The sequence below is a fragment of the Neovison vison genome, chromosome X, assembly GCF_020171115.1.
Source record: "Neovison vison isolate M4711 chromosome X, ASM_NN_V1, whole genome shotgun sequence".
Taxonomy (NCBI): domain Eukaryota; kingdom Metazoa; phylum Chordata; class Mammalia; order Carnivora; family Mustelidae; genus Neogale; species Neogale vison.
The window spans coordinates 94,947,511-94,967,101 of NC_058105.1; the positions used below are offsets into that span (position 1 = coordinate 94,947,511).

The following is a 19,591-nucleotide window of genomic DNA, read 5'->3' on the forward strand; positions in this document are numbered from 1 at the left end:
TAGGAGCCCTGTCTGGGAAGTCAGCTGGCAAGGTCCCAAGTAAATCCTACGACACGGGGATCCTCACAGACAGGACACCAGTGCTATGTATGGGGGCTGGTTTACTGTTCTGCAGGGATATGGTCAGGGGGCTTGGGCTGCTGTGCATTCTCCTGCTTTTCAGTCCCCTGAGACCCGCCTCCAGCTCTCAGGAATATACCAACTGCTGTGGAGCAAAATGACCGTCTTCTGCTAATCCAGGCGGCAGAGAAGAGCAGGAATCTTAACAGCCCCTGGTCAGAAAAAGCCAAACAGAAGAATCTGGGCCCAGCACACCTACTTCTCCTTGTTTTGGGGTTAGGGGATCATTGGCAGTGGGAATTTTTGACAGCTCACAGTTTGGACTGGTTAACCTCTCCTGCTGTCAGCCCGAGGTCTCCCTTATACTCCTGGGGGCTCCGTTTATGCATCTCCTGTGTTGGGTCTCCTCTTTGCTGTCTTCTTGACATCCTTTCTGCCGATCTAGTCTCTTGTTTCGGCAAACATATCTTAAAATAACTTCTTCAAATAGTATGCATTGTGAGTAATTTATTGAGCTTTTTCATGTCTGAAAATGTCTTTGTGATTATTGATTTTTCTGACTGGATACAGAATTAAAAGTTAGAAATTTCCTCCATGATTTTGAAGTTGTTGCTCCATTGTCTTCTTGCTTTTAGTATCGCCATTGAGAACTTAGAAGCCATTCTGCTTCCTGATCTTTCTGTGTGAACCATATGATTCTCCCCTCCCAGCACACCATCCTTCCTTCTACTTCTAGAAATGGAAAATCTGGCCCACAGTGCTTTTAGGTTTCACAATGGCATGTGCGGACATGGGCCTATGATCTATTTTGTCAAGTATTTGGTGGGTCCTTTCAATTTGGGAAACTACTGATTTAAGTTCTGGGAAATTTTCTTGGATGACTCTTTTGTGTTCTTCCACTCCATTTCTTTTGTTCTTTTTGCTTTACTTTCTGGGCTATTTCCTCAAAGTTATCTTCTAGCCCTGCTATTGAGTTTTAAATTTCTTAACTTGTTTCTTTTGGGCGGGGGTGGGAGGTGGGGGGGTGGGAGGTTGGGGTACCAGGTGGTGGGTATTGCAGAGGGCACGGATTGCATGGAGCACTGGGTGTGGTGCAAAAAACAATGAATACTGTTACGCTGAAAATAAATTTAAAAAATTAATAAAAAAACAAAGAGCCCCTTTTTTCTTTTCTGAAAGTTCTGTTTTTGTTTCATAGTTATAATAGCTTTCTGAGGATATTCATGGTAGTCTGAAGGGTTTTTTTGTTTGTTTAGTCTTTTTCCTTTAGGTTGCTCTTTCTGTTTTGTGATCTCTATCTTCCAAATTACAGACTATTCTCCAAATATCTTGGAAGTTTGGAGGTGTACTTATGACTAGGAATAGAGCAGTGGTTCTCAGCTGGAGCCAGTTTTTACCCCCCCCCCAGGGGATATAGGACAATGTCTGGAGACATTTTTGGATGTCAGAACTTGGTCGGGGGTGCTGCCTGGATTGCTGTTAAGCATCCTGCAATGCAGAGGATATCCTTGCCCAGTAAAGACCTATCCAGGCTTTCAAAATGTCAGTAGTGATGAGGTTGGAAATCCTGCAGTAGCGGTGCTGAAAGCTGATTGACAGCTCTGAACTTGTGGGTGGGGCTTGTTGTTATCTATAGGTCTTTCCTTCTGGCCTGGTCAGGTACACAACAGAAAATCTTTTCTCCTCCTGCCTGAAGGCTAAAGCTCTAGCTTCTTACAACCCCCTGTTAAGGAGAAAAGAGGTGGGGCTGTCTGTATTCAGTTTGTGTGTGATCACTCAATCCTGTAGCTTTCCATTTACTCTTACCCACTCCTCAACTGCCTTGTGCCCCAGTTCTCAAACCCTATGTTTTAACCTCTGTAGAGAATGATGGTAGGGCCTTTGCACGGTGGGATGGAGTGTGGGTATGGAGGGGGCCTCGGGCTCTAACTGCTGCTCTAGAGATTTCTTTCAAACCTGTTCTTTTAGCCCCACCTTCTAGTTCCAGGGTTATCTGGTGCAGCCAGCTCAAGAGTTTCTTGAGGATTCTGGAGTATAAAATGTGTTTGGTTTATGAACTTGCTTTATTTTCTCTTTGCACTTCAGCTTTCCTGACTCTACTAAGTCAGTTACCACTACTCCACCACTGCTTTTTTGCTTCCCAAATTTGAGTATTACTACTGTCGCTTCTAGTTTCAAAAGTGATAGCCCCTTTGGTATCATTTTAGTGGGGTCTGGGGAGGAAGATGAATTAGATGCATTGTGTTAAATCTGTTATCCTGGAAACCAATATGCCATATTCTAGCTTGATTTCAACCTTAATTCTAGTGTCCTTTTTTGATATATTTACTTTTGGTATCAAAATTGTTCATTTCCAGAGCACCTGGGTGACTCATTTGGTTAAGCATCCGACTCTTGATTTCAGCTCTGGTCCTGATACTCAGGGCCCTGTGTTGAGCTCCCTGCTCAGCAAGGAGTCTACTTAAGGATTCTCTCCCTCTCCCTCTTCTCTCTTTTTCTCTCTCAAATAATAAATAAAGCTTTTTTTAATTGCTCATTTCCTAGACTTAACCTTTTTTCACATAAATGAATACCAGAGGAGAGGACTCTCTGACTGCATAGAGACACAGCTGCATTCTTTTTAGAACCATAGGCCATGGTACAACAATATTTATTCACTTGCAACATATTCTGGTTTCATTGACCTTTTACTTAAAAACAGAATTCTAGGGCACCTGGGTGGCTCAGTGGGTTAAGCCTCTGCCTTCAGCTCAGGTCCTAGTCTCAAGAGTCCTGGGATTAAGCCCCACATCGGCTCTCTTCTCAGTGGGGAGCCTGCTTCCCCCTTTCTCTTTGCCTGCTTCTCTGCCTACTTGTGATCTCTCTCTCTCTCTCTCCATCAAATAAATAAATAAAATCTTAAAAAAAAAAACAGAATTCTGCGAGATGCCACCTGCCTCAGATGGAACTTTCTGCCACAATCCTAATCGAAATTCATTATTCTAAAAGTGGAAGAGAGAACATCTATTTTATCAAATCTGAAATGCTATCAATTATCTTATTTCATCTTGATTAACATGCTGGCCAGAATTAGTAGAAATAAGAGAAAGATAATAGCTTATGATGGTGGCTTACTACTATCTGTCAATATTTTCCTCCACATAAATACTCGAGAACCATCTGTACCATAGGATACCCCCCTCCCCCGAAAAAAAAAAACCATGTACGGGTGAAATTTCAAGCATGGAAGAGTTTTGGCCAGATGAATGGCCAGACTTAGGCCCTCTGAATTTTTGCTGTTCCTTAAAATATCATTCAAGTATAATAAATGTAAAACAATTACTGTATTACACATACTTTATTACACCCTCTTTTTTGAAGATGGGAAACCAAGCCAGAATATTCAGAGTATTACTTGTCCATTTTCAACCTATCAACCAAATAATGGTACTCAAATCCTGTATACTCATTTAAATTTTTATCAATTTTTACTGAGTATCTGGTTGATGGAGTAAATCATAAAAAAAACTTAAGGTATATTTCAGTGTCTTTTTGTGTACTAAATTTGATTCACTTTTCCTAACTCCTTGGGTGCCATTGAAATGCCTTACTTTTTGACCTGTCTTCAGGTCATCAGTAGTTAATAAACTCCTTTTCCTTGCTCCACATTATAGAATTAGCCTAAAGAATTGAGGATTGGGTTTGACTTTTATTCATAGACTTAAATGCCTCTCCCCCCCACCCCCAAATTCCCTTTTCTCTCCTTTTTCTGTAGCTTTCTTCATTTTACTATTACTAAAAGGGCAGGGAGAGACACTATGCTTTTCTTCCTCACCTTACATCAAACAGGAAAAAGTTAAAAATTGACTCTATTGTCCACAAATAATCCTGCATATGGATCTTGGAAATTTTCTAAAAGATGTAGTGAATTGAAGCACACTACAGGAATGTATATATAAATAGAATCCCAAGGGCTTATATGTGGACAAAAACAAATTACAATAAGCATTTCCTGAAATTGCTTGCTGTTGTCAGGATAAGTAGTCACAAGTAAGGCATCCAGATTGAGAATGAAAACGTCTGTGGGAGTCCTGTCTCACTTTGTTGTATTGTCTTCTCTTAGAGCAAAATCTTTGAGCAGTTTGGAGTGGTTTTTGAAAAGGTCCTCTTTCTTCAGAGTTCTGAAAGGCACATTATTACCACTTTCTTCCTTCCAGTTGAGCTTTGTTAGGTTGCTTGAAGAGAGAGATTTGAGGCTGTGGTGTAATAGATGTCCAGATGATGGCACAGTGAAATCAACTAATTCATATGATGTTAGAGAAATGTGGTGTAATAGATGTCCAGATGATGGCACAGTGAAATCAACTAATTCATATGATGTTAGAGAAATGTTTAAGTCTGGGTTAGGTTATATTCTTTTCCTTGTCCCCTAATTGAGAGAAAGACAAACTCTTTTAAGGCAAGCAGGATCACAAGTGCCCCAATGTAAATGAAGAACTTACCTGCTGATTGACCATGGGCATCCACATGTACTGTTTTTACCTGTAAAAGCTAATGAGGGTGTTACTTTTCCTGGTGGGAGGGATATACCTGTGTATACATGTACATGTATTTAATGACTTAAACTATACTTGCTTTCAGATAAATTGTACAGTATATTGCTATTGTGTTCTGTATTATTCAGTAGTCAATTCAAGCATGTCCATATACAATTCAATCTTTGGATTATCTTTGGTTCATATATTTATTTGATAACTATTAATCACAAGGAACTGTGTGTACCCACGTGTGTGTGTATGTAATGCATGGGCCTGGGCATTGGTGTTTTAATCAGTCATCCCAGTTGATTCAATTGTATGGCCGGTATTAAAAGCCACCAGTTTAGGGAGAGAGCTGGGTGACTCAGATGAGTAGCTCAGTAGCTCGTCTGGCAGAAAGTACTTCCTTTTCTATGGTAATTTAGAACGATTCCAATTTGAAATTTAAGGAAGATGGATTTCTCTGTCATGTCTTGTGAGACTGGAGAGGCTGTTGGAGGCAAAATCATGCAGGGCTTTCTCTTTGTGAAGTGCCTCTTCGAATATTTTGGCCAGACTTTACTGGGGTATATTTTCCTATTTGGGAATTATTTATGTGTTTTGGTTCTTAGCTAAATATGTGTATTGAAAATACCTTCTTTCTGTGGGATTTTGAGCAGAAATATAAGACCAGATTTCCATTTTTAAAACATGACTCCAAGAATGAGTGGGAGAAGCAAGTTCTTCAGCAGTCCTGGTAGAAGATGGTAGTAGCTTAGATCTGGGTATGTTACATGGAGAGAGGTGGAGAGGATTGAGAGAGAGTTGAGAGAAAGTCAGTGGCCTTGTTAATGAAGATTGGGTAGGTAGTAGGTGAGGTGAAAGTGGAAGGGGTCAAGAATGACTTCAGTTACTGCTTCAAAAGGTAAAAGCTGTGTGTACTGCCACTGTGATTTCTTACTCTAAGATGTTGATAATATATGTAGAATATTACAAAAATTATTTGCCTTGAGTATAAGAATAATAAGAATTTTCATAAGTCATTTTTAAATGCAGATTTGCTTTCTATTCTGGTTTAATAACTTATGAATTATTTACCTCATGGATTGTAGAAAAACATGTTCAAAATTGTTGTACTTAAATTTGATCTTAAACTATAGCCATAGTAGACACTGAAACCTCAGTAAGATGTTGATGGGGACATTAATTAAAAGCAATGTATTAAACTTGGCCTTTTTCTTTTTTAAAGGGGTCCCTTCAGTGTTGTACGACGATGTATCAACAGAGAAACTGGGCAGCAATTTGCTGTAAAAATTGTTGATGTAGCCAAGTTCACATCAAGTCCAGGGTTAAGTACAGAAGGTAAGAGATGGATTTCAAGTAAGTTATTTGATGTCTGGCTTTATTTCATCTCCAAAATCCATTTATCAACCTAACTTTCATCTGGGGGTGGGGAAGTGGTGGGTTTAATGTAGTGGGAAGTGGGTGGAGACAGTTTAAATTTCATTCTAGTTTGTCAGTTTTAGAACATGGTATTTGAAAGATAGCTAGAGTAATTTACAGTTATAGAAACACATTGCTCTAGGCCTATTGTTTTTGACTAGGAAGAAGTGAAATCTAGATATCTATTTATAAGGTCTAATTTTGAGTCCTGTGGTATGGAAGATGGGATGGGAAGGGAGGGAGGGGAAATAATGGCAAAGATGTGATAATGGCAGTTCAAAAGAAACTAGGATGAATTCCCTCCAAATCCGTAACTTACCACCTTTATGATTATGGTCTAATAGTACTAAAGACTCCTATATCATGTTTGGCTTAAGTCACTTAGATTGCATATGTGAAAATTGGAAAGATCAGTACGGTTATGATGTGCAAGACTTAAACTTTGGTTTTAAGACATTGATATGGTTAATCATATTTATATGTAAATGTTTTTAAACAGTAGGTAAACATTTTAAAGTTACTTATTTTTTATATAGTTATTTTTTATATCATCCTTGCTTCACCTGGCTACAGTTCCAGTGTGCTCCTACTTCAGCTGGCACCATTGATTGTATTTATTTTTCTAATTAGCCTGTCTTCCAAATGCAGGCTATTTAACAGTGCAGTAAAAGCTACCCTTCTACAGTCTTTTTTTTCCCCCCCCCAGGAACAATGCAGTTGATCACTGAAGTTGGAAAACCTAAGGCAGAGTAGCCTATTTATATTTTATCCAGTTATCCTGACTTTGGAAAGTAGAATCCCACATTCCGTGTGCTCCAAGTTAATCTGTTTCTGTAGATCTTTTTTCAGGATCCCTGCTTTTAAATACTTTTTTAACCCTTTGGATTATTATTATTATTATTATCCATATACTGATTATAGAAGAGCCTTAGAAGTTGTTACTCACAAAAAGCACTGATTTTTTAAGTGCTTTAATCCTTAAAATGTTATGGTAAGATTCAGAGGTTTTAGATCTCATGGTTTCATTCTCTGGAATTGGCTATTATTACTTTTTAATATGAATTATTTTATGAATTTAGCAGAATTTAAAATTTACTTCCAAGCAGGCTTTGCAACTTAATTATGTTTCCTAAAACTTAGCTGGATTTAAGTTTAATATACTGTATGTGATTTTGTATACCTCAGTTGTCAATGAATAAAACCTTCCTAGGTCTTGAACATAGTTTATTAAACCTATACATGTGTTGAGTCTTTCTCTTAATGTTCTGTTACTGTTGATAAACTTAGAGTCTAGTTTAAAATCACAAGTCTAAATCAGTTACTCAATATACCAATTTTATATTGATTTAGCTCATTGTTATATCTAATTCTGAATCTCTTCAGGCTAAAGACATTTTTAGGGAGGCAATTGATTACTTTCTCAGTTTGCTGAGATTGTTTATTGACAGATTTCTTCAGCAAGGGATCTCTGGCACTATAGACTCCCAACTGCCAGGCTGAACCTTTTTTTTCCCCCATTTTCACCTAGTTAGGGAGTCAAATGCCAAACTTAACAAAAAAGAGGTGGGGGTGGGACAGGGAGGGTTGGGATGTAATCCATGTCTCTGAGTTTGTCTTGTCTTTACCTAATAAATGGGAGCCTGTCACTGAAATTGTAGTTCATTCCTTCATTGTTTTGGCATTGCTTTTGCTATATAAACGTCTTCAAGTCCAGTTCTGAAGACAAGGCCAGGTCATTTCATTTATCCTATAGAAGGGTAAATGATATAGATAGTAAATGATACCTATAGATAGTAAATGATACCAGTTGAATTCTGATTATTACTTATGATTTTATCTAGTTCTGATAAGAGTTCATTGCTACTCAAATGAGAATGTGCCATTTGTCCTTTATATTTATGGCACTGAAATGTAGTTTTCCTGTCTTCTTCAGCACTTCTTCAGTGACGAAGAAGCAAAATCAAAATTCCATCTCCATTACTCACCCACCTTTCCTTTCTTTCCTTCCCTTTCTTTCTTTCTTTCTTTCTGCCCTTCCTTTCTGCCCTTCCTTCCCTCCAGTGGTGCTCCCATATCCTCTTACTGTTCATGCTCACACTATCTTATTTTAACCTGGACACATCTTAAGATATATATAATAAATATTTTATTTATAAAATCTCTAGCTAATTTGCCCTTCCCAATGTCTATTAACTTGTTTCCAATCACTGACGGCAAAACATCTTAACCCTTTTGCCCTTCCAGTCCATTTACTAACTGTTAGGGTCCAAATATGACCTCATTCATGGCTAAGTGTAGGAGGTGCTATATTAAAAAAAAATATTATGAAGTGAAATTTAACACAGTAAAAAGACATCCATGAATTTAAATATCTAGAAGTAGCTGTGTTTACTGTTTTTTTTTAAGGATTTTATTTATTTATTTATTTGACAGAGAGAGAGATCACAAGTAGGCAGAGAGGCAAGCAGAGAGAGAGAGGAGGAAGCAGGCTCCCTGCTGAGCAGAGAGCCCGATGTATGACTCGATCCCAGGACCCTGAGATCATGACCTGAGCCGAAGGCAGCGGCTTAACCCACTGAGCCACCCAGGCGCCCTAGAAATAGCTGTATTTACTGTTACATTCTCTTCTAATTAGGCCTCTCAAGCGATACATAATTTAAAATCTGTTTTATTCTTTATTATTTTTCCACTTTTTAAATTTATTTTTTATTTAAATTTTGCTTAGTTGACATATAGTGTAGTATCGTTTCTAGAGTAGAATTCAGTTTTTCATCACTTCCATTTTATTTTTTAATTTTTGTCTTTGTGGTTTATTTGGCCTTGTCATTGCCTCAATATTTTTTCCTGTTTTAGTGCATTTGTATTCAGACACATTATTGAGTAAAATGGGTTTTGTAAAGGGTTACCTGAGGTCCTAACATGTGCTCTTTACTTCGATAGATTATTATAATATGAAGACATATACAAAGAGCACCCACTTTTAAAGATTTTCTTTATTTATTTGAGAGAGGGAATGAGAGATAGCATGAGAGGGGAAAAGGTCAGAGGGAATAATAGACTTCCCATGGAGCTGGGAGCCTGACATGGGACTCGATTTGGGGACTCCCAGATCATGACCTGAGCGGAAGGCAGTCGCTTAACCAACTGAGCCACCCAGGTGGCTCATAAGCAAGAGCACCTACTTTAAAGAGGCTTATAGTTAAAGAGTCTTCAACCATTGTTTCTAACATTGTTTTAATAAGAACATGTAATAAATCCTAAATACATAATTTACAAAGCAGCTTTTGAAATGAAATACTATGTATTAGTTTGAGACCACTTTTATGTTTTAATATTCTAAATTCTTGATGCTCCACTGGAGATGTAATTATTTGAATATCTATTTTCTATTTTTCCCATTAAAATCTATTTTTTTTCAGTAGCAGTTCTTAATTTACAGGTTATAGGATATCCAAGAACCCTTTAAATTGTAAGCTCAATTATAAATACATGTTCATTTTCTTAGGAAGGAAGTCCGTAGCTTTTATTAGATTCCTAAAAAGCCATATTATTCCTAACTGGTTGAATTTCTTCTTTCACATGTATGAAAAAATGAAATTGATGCCTATGAACATGAGACGAATAGCAAGTTTTTATTAAATGAAAGCTGGCTGAATTTATATTAGGATATTACTTCTGATCAGAGGATATTTTCATACATACATACACAGCCTCCATTAATGAAATTCCTTGATGAATATCTTAAAACTTTTAATGAGTGCACATTTTATCTCTTATATCTCTTTATCCCTACTAAACCACTAATTAAATTTGACTTTTTTGTTTTAAAAATAGGTATCAAAATTAACTTAGGCAATTGTTACAAGGAAATTTTAAGGAACATAAGATATATAGAATTGGAAATTGAATTGACAGTTCTGAAATCTTGAAGAGACTCTGTTCTTTATGATTCAATTTTAAAAGTTAAAAAAGGCAGTTTTTATTTTGGAAGAAGATTGTCTTCTAGAAAGAATATAGATTGGGTCCCAATTTACCTAGCCTTTAAGAATATCTCATTCTGAAAGTTCCAGATAGCAGATGATGTCAGCAAAATTGGAGGAGTAAGGGCCTTTGACAATTCTCCTCTCCATGAAAGCAAGGGGAAAACTGGCAAAAATAGAATCAACTTTTTCAGAACTCTGGAAATTAACCAAAGGTTTGCAGCTATGCAGGAAGAATTTATTCAGGAAAAACCACTGATTCTTGCTAATAACAGTGAGCTTTGTGGCATTTTACCTCACCTCATTCCCACCTTCCTCTCTCTAGTTCCATGGTAGCCCTGAAAAAAAGAGTTCACAATTATGGTGCAAACCAGGAGGTAGGCAGTCTCCAAAGGAGGCAGAACAGGGATGAAGTTCCTTGAAAGCCTCATGCCTATGAAACTGTCATTATCTGACCTGTCTGGTAGTTCCCTCGAAGGGACACCACTCTTTATTTGGTCTGACTCAGAGACTGCCTACTGCAAAATAACTTTTGCCTGGGGGCATTTGTTGAAAATTTTTAGAGGCAGTTTAATTTCATAGCTACCTGAAGTCATAGAGTAACAGTTGGGGCAAACAAAAAGCTAACCTAAAAGTTTAAAAAGAAAAACTGGATATTGAGAAGTCTGTAGGAGCTCTGAAAAAAACAAACATATCTTTGGGAATCAAGGAAGCCATGCACATACATAGGACTGTGTACATGCCCAGAAAAGACCTAACAAGGCCTTAAGCTCTGAACTCTGACCAACTTTGAGGCTTTGCCAATAGGAATTGAATGCTAAGGCAGAGTTGTCAACTCCCTGAGGGTTGAAAGTATGCCCCAATGCATACAGAGCCTCTGCCTGAGCAACAACCAAACCAACCAAGCAGAGAGTTAGTGGCCACACACAACAAAGATTGCCAACTTTACAGAATTTATTCCAAAAACTTAACCAAACAAGTAAGAACAGAAACTGCCACAGTAACAGCAAAACCTAGAGGAAGAGAGAGTCTAACTTCCAAAGTTGACACATTATTTAAAACACCTAGTTTTCAACAACAACAAAAAATTGAGACATACAAAGAAACAAAGTAGGGCTCATTAATGAGAAAAAAAGCAATCAATAGAAATAATCAATAGAGCAAACTGAGTTGTTGGACTTAATGAAAAAATAGCTTATTTTTTTTTAAGATTTTATTTATTTTACAGAATGAGAGAGCACACAAGCAGGGGAAGCAACAGAGAGAGGGAGAAGCAGCCTCCCTTCTGAAAGGGATCATGTACTGAGCTGAAGACAGATGCTTTACCAACTGAGCCATCCAGGTGCCCCCTAGTAAAAGAGTTTAAATCCGCTATCTTAAATGTGTTCAAAGAAGTAAAACTGTCTAAAAAAACTAAAGGAGAATAAGAATAATTTCACCAAATAGAAACTATCAATAAAAAGAAATTAAAAAGAGACCCAAATAGGAATTCTGGAGTAGAAAAGTGCAAAAAAACAAAACCGTTTTACTGGAGGGACTCAATGGAAGATTTGAGCAGACAACAGAGTTAGCAGTCTTGAGGATGGGTCCATTAAGATTATTTAGGCTGAGGAACAGAAAGAAAAAAAGGTTGAACAAAATTACAAGAGCCTCAGAGACCTGTAGGACACCATCAGGCACATGAACATATGTATAACTGGAGTCCCAGAAGGAGAGGAGAGAAAGGGAGAGAATATTTGAAGAAGCAATGGCCAAAATTTTCTCAGATGTGAAAGATCTAAATCTACACACTCAAAAAACCCAAGCAACTCCAACTCCAAGTAGGGTAAACTCAAAGATATTTCAGAATCAAACTGTCAAAAGCGACAGAAGTAACTCGTCATGTACAAGGGATCCTTAATGAGGTTAAGAGCAGACCTCTTGTCAGAAACCATGGAGACTAGAAGACAAGAGGGTAACTTATTCAAAGTGATGAAAGAGATGGTCTGCCAAGAATTCTATATCCAGGAAAATAATAGCTCACAAATGAAGGTTCAAGACTTTCTCAGATAAAACTGAGAAAATTCATCACTAGCAAACCTGGCCTACAAGAAATAGTAAAAGTAGCCCTTTAGGCTCAAAAGAAAACACTGGTTAGTAGCAAACTACAAGTACCAGTAAAGGTAATTGCATATGTAAACATGAAAGACAGCCCACATGTATTTTTGATTTCAACTTTTTTTTCCTGATATAAGAGATCACTGCTTAAAGCAGCCGAGAACAAAGTTGGTGGACTGACTTTACTCCAGTACTTAATTTAGAGTTGAATAATCAAGACAGTGTAGTATGTATGAAAGAAAAAACAAATCAGTAGAAAAGAGAGCCTGGAAATACATACACACAAATACGGCCAGCTGATCTTGAAGTAACAAAGGCAACGGTGAAAGGATGTTCTTCTCAACAAGTGGTGCTAGTACAACTGGACATCTGGACATAGACCTTACTTTTTTTCCACAAAAATTTCCTCAAAATGCTTTTCTTCTCAGAATGGGAACAAGGCAAGGCTGTTCATTCTTACCATTCTTGTTCAGCCTCGTGCTGGAAGCCATCACAATAAGGCAGGGAAAGGAAGACACAGAAGCCTATGTACCAAATCCCAAGGATCTACAACAAAACTTCCAGAACTAATAAGTGAGTTCATCAACCACGTAAAATGAACAGACCCAAACCAATTATATTTGTTTTTCTATATACTTGATAAAGAACACTTAGATACCACAGTTAAAAACATGGTGCTATTTGCAGTTGCCCAAAACAAAATGAAATTCTTAGGTATAAATCCCACAAAATATCTCTAAGCCTTGTAAAAACTCTAAATCTCTGATGAAGGAACTCCAAGATCTAAATAAATGGAGAGATATACTCTCTTCATGGTATGGATGATACAACGAAGTAAAGATGTCATTTCTTCCCAGATTTATCTATGGATTTGCTCCAATTCCAGTTAAATTCCCAGGAGTATTTGTTGTGGGTGTGGAAAGCTTATCCTGGGCTATATATGGAAAGGCAAAAGAATAAGAACAGAGAAAACAATTTTCAAAAGCTGTAATAAAGCAGGAGAAATCATTCCATCCCATTTGTTAAGATTTATATAGCTGTAGGTATTAATACAGTGTGGTGCTGGCAGAGGACTAGACTGCGATCAATGGAACAGATTAGATTGCTCAGAAGTAGCTCTACACCTGTACAGCCAACTGATTTCTGACAATGGTTCAAACCCAATTCAATGAGGGAAGAATAATTTTTTAAAGATTTTATTTTAGACAGTGAGCAGAGGGAAAGGGAAGGGGAAATAATCACAAGCAGATTCCCCCGCCGAGCATGAAGTCCAGTGTGATCCTCAGTACAACCTTGAGATCATGGTCTGAACTGAAACCGAGAGTCCAAGGCCTAACTGACTGAGCCACCCAGGTGCCACAAGAATAGTGTCACTTAACAAATGGTAATAGAACAATTGGGCATTCGTTGGGTAAAAATTGAATGTCAGGCTAAATCTAACATTTTATATAAAAATTACCTCCAAGCATATCCTAGATTTGAAGGTAAAACATAAAATTATGTAACTTTGAACAGAAAATTACCAGAAAATCATCAGGACCTAGGGTATGGATTTCTTAGACATGACACCAAATGTACAATCTACACCGCTTTGCCAGAGCCCAGGCACATGCGCTGGGCTTCCAGGCGATCGGGGTACCAGGAGGAGGGCATGTGGCCACGGCACTGGGGGCTCAGATCTAAGCACAGCCCTGGGTCTTGGCACACAACAGAGAAGGGAATGATTGGAACTTAACTTTGCAGAGCAAGTTGTGGTTTATGATTGTTCTCTGTAGATTTCAGGGATGACAAATTCGGACGCACTCACTCTAAAATGTCTTGGTCACACACCAGATCTTGATGCCTTTCTTTTAAATGAGTTCTATACAGAGAGGCGTTTAGCTTCTCTCAGCTTATTGGTTCTTTTTGTTTGTTTGTTTTTGTTTTTTAAATTTATGTCACAAGCAGATTGCCAGCATAATGGAGAGGAAACCAGATTGGATATGGACTTTTTTTTTTTAAATACTTCTTCCACTGTCATGTTCATATATCCATCCAGATGGATGTTATCCTCTCCGATGATTATCTGGCACTATAACTATTATCGGAGACCATGTAGCAATATATATGCAGCCAGGATGCACCATAGGCCTCTATAGATGTATGTGCACACGTAAGTATAAATGAACTTACATGCCAGGTTTTACACTTCCATCTCTAAAAGAGAGCAAAAAGCCCCCAAACTGGCCTTGTCCTGAATGGATGTTAAGTGTTGCTTCTCTCTGCATTCTATGCCTTCCCCTTAATTGATGACTGAGTTGGTGGAAAATGGCTTGGTTTTATTCATGTTGTTTTTTGTTCTCAACTTTAAAAGTAATCTACCTCTGAAAATGTGTAGTTTGATGAATTTGTGCCACTTTAACCCTTTCACAACCATTCCCGTTTTGTTACGTTTCTGTTATGGGGACTTTATGTTGAAATGTACAAAGCATTTTTAGCAGTTTAAAAATAAAATATTTAAAATTAAAAAAAATAAAGATAATGAGAAGAAATCCAACAGTAAAATAAATTAATTTTAAAAAATCCAATTATCCAGTAAAAACATGAACATTTTCCAACTACCCAGGTAAAAAACATGAACTTTTTCCAGAAATGGATTGTACAAGTTTGTACCAAGCACGTGCAAATAATGTTCAACATCTTTAGTTATTAGGGAAATACAAATTTAAACCACAACAAGATATTACAACACAACTATTAGAACAGTTGTAATAAAAAATAATACTGTGTCCTGGCAAAAATGTGGAGAAACTGGATATTTTATACATTGTTGATGGAAATATACAGGATAAAGTCACTCTGGAAAATAGTCTAACAGTTTCTTTGAAAAACTAAATATAGACTTACTGAACAATTCAACAGTTGTACTCCAGGGAAGTGTACATCTCAGAGAAAGGAAAACCTATGTTCACACAAAGACCTGCAACCAAGTTTTCATAGCAGTTCTATTTGAAATGGGTAAAATTTAGAAAGAACTAAAATATCCTCCAGTGGATAAATGGTTAAACAAATTGAGTTACATCCATACCATGGAATGACTATATAGCAAAACAAACAAAAAAAAACCCACAAAACCTGCTGATGCATACAACTACTTGGGTAGATCTCAAGGGAATTATGCTATGTTTAAAAAAAAACTTTCTAAAAGTTGATATACCATATGATTTCCTTTATATACGTTTTGAAGTAATAAAATTATAGAACTGGACAACAGATTAGTGATTGTCAAGTACTAAGGATCACAAAGTTTTTGTGAGAAGCATGAGAGAAGGGGAGGCAGGTATGACTCTGAAGGGCTAGTATGTTAGGATCGTTGCGGGGGATCTTTGTGAACAGTTCTTTACTTCTGTCGTGATAGTGACTACATGAACTTACACATGGTGATAAAATTGAATGGCTCTACATGCACACAGGTCCATGTGAAACTGGTGGAATCTGAATAAGTTCTGTCGATTGTACCGTCAGTCTCCTGGTGTTGACCCTGTACTATTTTAAGTTACAGAAGGTGTTAACATCAGACGTCCTGGGGAGGAAAAATTTTCCGATACCCTTAAGATTTCCTCCAGTTGCTCTGAGAATTATGTTGACATGAGACAGATTAACAGGGGAATATCAAGTTTAATTACCTATGTACAGGAAATCTGCATAAACATGAGATTTCAAAGACAGGCAAAATGAGGTATATATGTCATTCTAGACTTAAGGAAAAGGGGGTATGAATCTGATACTTCAAAGGGAAGGAAGGCAATTCACAGGAAGAATGGAAAGAGTAAGTGTTTGGTAAGCAAATGTTTGCTGGGTCATCTAGTGGAATAGGTTGCTATCTACTGTACCTAGTTTATATTATCCTGTAGTTATCTGTGGTGACAGCTTTCTCATGGCGCAGGTCCTCTAATTTTTTTTTTTTTTAGACCATTTAGAGAGAAGGCAAAAAAAAAAAGATAAACTTGGTAAGTCTTCTGTTTCTTAAACATAATCAGCCTAGGAGCGCCTGGGTGGCTCAGTCAGTTAAACATCTGCCTTCAGCTCAGGTCTTGATCCCAGGGTCCTGGGATCGAGTCCTACATCGGCCTCCTTGCTCAGAGGGGAGCCTGCTTCTCCCTCTCCCTCTGCTGCTCTCCCTGCTTGTACTTTCTCTCTCTTTCTCTGTCAAATAATTTTTTTTAAATCTTAAAAAACAATAACCAGCCTAGAAGAATATAAATGACATAAAATAGTCTCCAAATTTTATTGTTATTTATAAGACGGGTGCTTTAACCAACTAAGCCATAGAGCCACCTCAACCTTTATTATTATTTAAATGAAAGAAATTCACAGTATAATATTTTCTATTATGTTAAGTAGAAAAGAAACCTGCACAAAGAACTAGAAGGATCCATATCAATATGCTAAGAGTGGTTACTTCTAAAAACCACCTAAATGTCCAGGGGTAAAAATGATCTCCAGGATATTTCTTCTTTTAAAAGCAAGCAGCCTAATATAATCCACATACCAAAACTTTCTGTGGTGGCAAATTTTGTTCCCCGACATGGGAAACTGATTTAAAGGTATGTAGAATGTCTGTGCTATTTTTGTACTTTTTATTAATGAACAATTATTTTAAGATGAATAAGTTTTAAAAATCTCCTCCTAATCAATGCATTCATCCACAAAATGGATAATTAGCCCATAAGATTTGGACATATAGGCAAAAACATTTTAACTTCAGGTTTTGATTTCCAAATAATCTAAATTGTTCTGTATAGGCAAACTCTGACTAATGTAACTGATCGCATAATCAAAAACTGTCACTTGTTTTCCGCAGGAAAAATGAATATTTAATAGATTTAATTTACATAGTGAATTTATGTTCGTTATGTGGAATAATTACTGGTCTAGTTAATAAATCTCCATCTCTTCCTTTTGCATGCAGAAATTGTTTGACAAAACCTTTTTCTTTGCTTTTGCATTTTCTTAATGTCACTGTTTCTTCCACTGTGTTTTGCAATTGAAATGGTTAGAAATAATCTAGCAAATTCCAGGCTTATACTTATGTTTTATTTTGCCATATTAAATACCATAAAATGGGATTCTTGAGGAGCTTGATCATGTGTTTTTAAATCCTGACCACAGATTTAATATATCAAATTCAATAAATATTTGAAATGGAAAGACCCATTGTTTCAAACATTAATGAATTATCCTTTATGTGCCATGTCAGAGACATGTGAAAAATATTAATTTAACTTTGAGTTACCATGTCACAATTATCTGAGCACTGATATTAATAGTCATAGACTCTTATGGTTGATGGGAATCCTTAAACTTGGCTAGTATTTTAAAAATCATGTTTGTTAATAGTGGTTCTATGGGGACAATAGGGTTTTGCATTTCATGGAGTAGTTTGAGAAAAACTGCTAGAAACCATCTTTTACCTAGTGAATAATTTTCAACAAAACGCTCCCTTTTCATAACTTCTGACCCATAGTAGTCATTTAATTACTATATGGCTTGCTGGGTAACATATATTGCTGAAGGGGTTTTCCCGTTAAGATATTTATTTTTATTTTTTTAATTAAAAAAAATTTATCCGAGAGCGAGCACACAAATTGGGGGGAAGAGGGGCAGAGGGAGAGAATCTCCAGCAGACTCCCCACTGAGTGCAGAGCCTATTGGAGGGCTTGATCCCATGACCCATGAAATCATGACCTGAGCCTAAACCAAGAGTCAGATGTTCAATCTAATAAGCCACCCAGATGCCCCAGGTTTTTTATTTTTAAAGCATGTACGTTTTATATAGAAAAATCAAGTATTTCTGTAGATCTTAGGCAATAAATTGTGAATGCTATTTTAGCAAACTGCCTCCATGGTACATCTTTGGCTGTTTTCCCTCCTGGCCTTTTTTGTGACAGTATTGAATGTTTTGAGGCTGAAGAGTCAACTTTTAAAAACCCATCTGCTGTTTTAATGATTAGATCATTTTGCTATATTGTGGCAAGCATTTCTGGACTACAATATTTAAAATAAGATCTGAATTTTACAAATGTCAAGTTTTTAATTGAATTGCTAATCAAATCCTGTTGGCAGTTACTGTTCTGTGAGTAAGTGCTGATGAATCTAGAGCTGAGGCAATTTATCATGACTGTTGGAGGATCAACTCTGGAAAAAGAAAATCCCACTTTCTTTCATCTTATTATTGTTTTGCCTTTTAAAAAATACAGAGAAGACTTAAGTTTGCCATCTCTGCTTCTGCAAGTATGTGGCCATTTGTTAAACTGAAATGACTTGTTCATTATAATTCCAGGTGTAAACATGGCTTGATATCACATAAAGTGTGTTGGCCATAATCTTTCATATCATTTTACTCCTAAACCTCTCTTAGGCTGGATTTCCCATCTCCTATGACTTAGTTATGGCTGTCATGTTTGTGTACTAGATCTCTCAAAGCTCTCTGGCTTGTATATTCAATTTCATCTTAATATCACATCCAGGAAATATAACACTATGAAAAACTGTGAAATGAGGGACTGTTCATTTTTTTTATTCTGAAATAAGCAGCTTTTAAAAATTTCCCCTCTTCCACTATATGGACTAAAGTATGCTTCATGTTTTAAATCATTTTGGGCTCCCCCCCCCATAAAAGTAACTACCTATTTCCTTTCAGATCTGCATTTTGCTAGCTTTTAAATTACACAATTCATAAAATTTCTCAGGAAGCTGTAGAAACAGAAGTAGGTGGTAGCAGATTGGGTGGTTCAGGGGAAGCATAGTCTTTGATATATGGGAACTAATAGATGGGACACACAATCTATATACTGTCACAAGAATTTCAGAGTATAGTTACTGAAATATAAGTCTGAAGAAGTAGAGGTAGGGTCGTTCTTGGATATATTGAATGTCCAAGTTGCAATTATACCATCTATATGAATAGCCTTGAAAACAGGCTAAGATGTAAGTCTTCTGTGAGTATGGTTATTCTGAAAGAAACTTGCTTTACATAATGTGTCAAAAACACAAATTCCAATTTAGTAAAGAAAAGTCTTTATTTGAAAGGATTGTTTCAAGGAGGAGGAAGGGACTGTTGCAGTAGGCAGTGGCGTCTATTCAAATAGAATGACCTGACAGATCTACAAGTATCTCAAGTTAGGCCAAAAAAAAAAAAAAAGTTTTTGCTTTTATAGGGAGGAATAAACAAGGCTACAGAAAGAACTGAGTGCAAGGAGACAGGAGGACTGGTGAGAAGTAGAAGAGCTTCCCCAAGCTTTAGTTAAAAAGCATCTTGTTCTGATTCATAAGTGCGGACAAGCAGTTGGGCTAATCACTTATGAGACAAAGAATGGATATTTGGAGGGCTTGTCTGACTTTATCATAGGTAAACAAACAGGGGAGGGCATCTGTGAATCTTTTTAAGTCATCTGGGGAAGGTGTTTCCATGCAGAAAGCTGTTTTTGGAACACAAAGAGGGTAGAGCTTTCTCAGTCTCTGCTGTTTTCCAGG

At 37.0% G+C, this 19,591-nt stretch overlaps 1 protein-coding gene across 13 annotated transcripts in view; it reads left to right on the top strand.

Annotated features, from left to right (window-relative positions):
• The window catches only part of CASK (calcium/calmodulin dependent serine protein kinase), a 350,383-nt gene that overhangs the window by 57,189 nt on the left and 273,603 nt on the right, over window positions 1-19,591 (top strand). For 7 of the 13 annotated variants that reach the window (XM_044235609.1, XM_044235611.1, XM_044235614.1 and 4 more), the window contains exon 2: window positions 5,806-5,918. In XM_044235609.1, the coding sequence (XP_044091544.1) occupies window positions 5,806-5,918 (113 nt within the window). Of the gene's footprint in view, window positions 1-5,805; window positions 5,937-19,591 lie in introns of all 13 variants that reach the window. The other 6 variants (XM_044235607.1, XM_044235608.1, XM_044235613.1 and 3 more) reach the window with 1 other exon arrangement.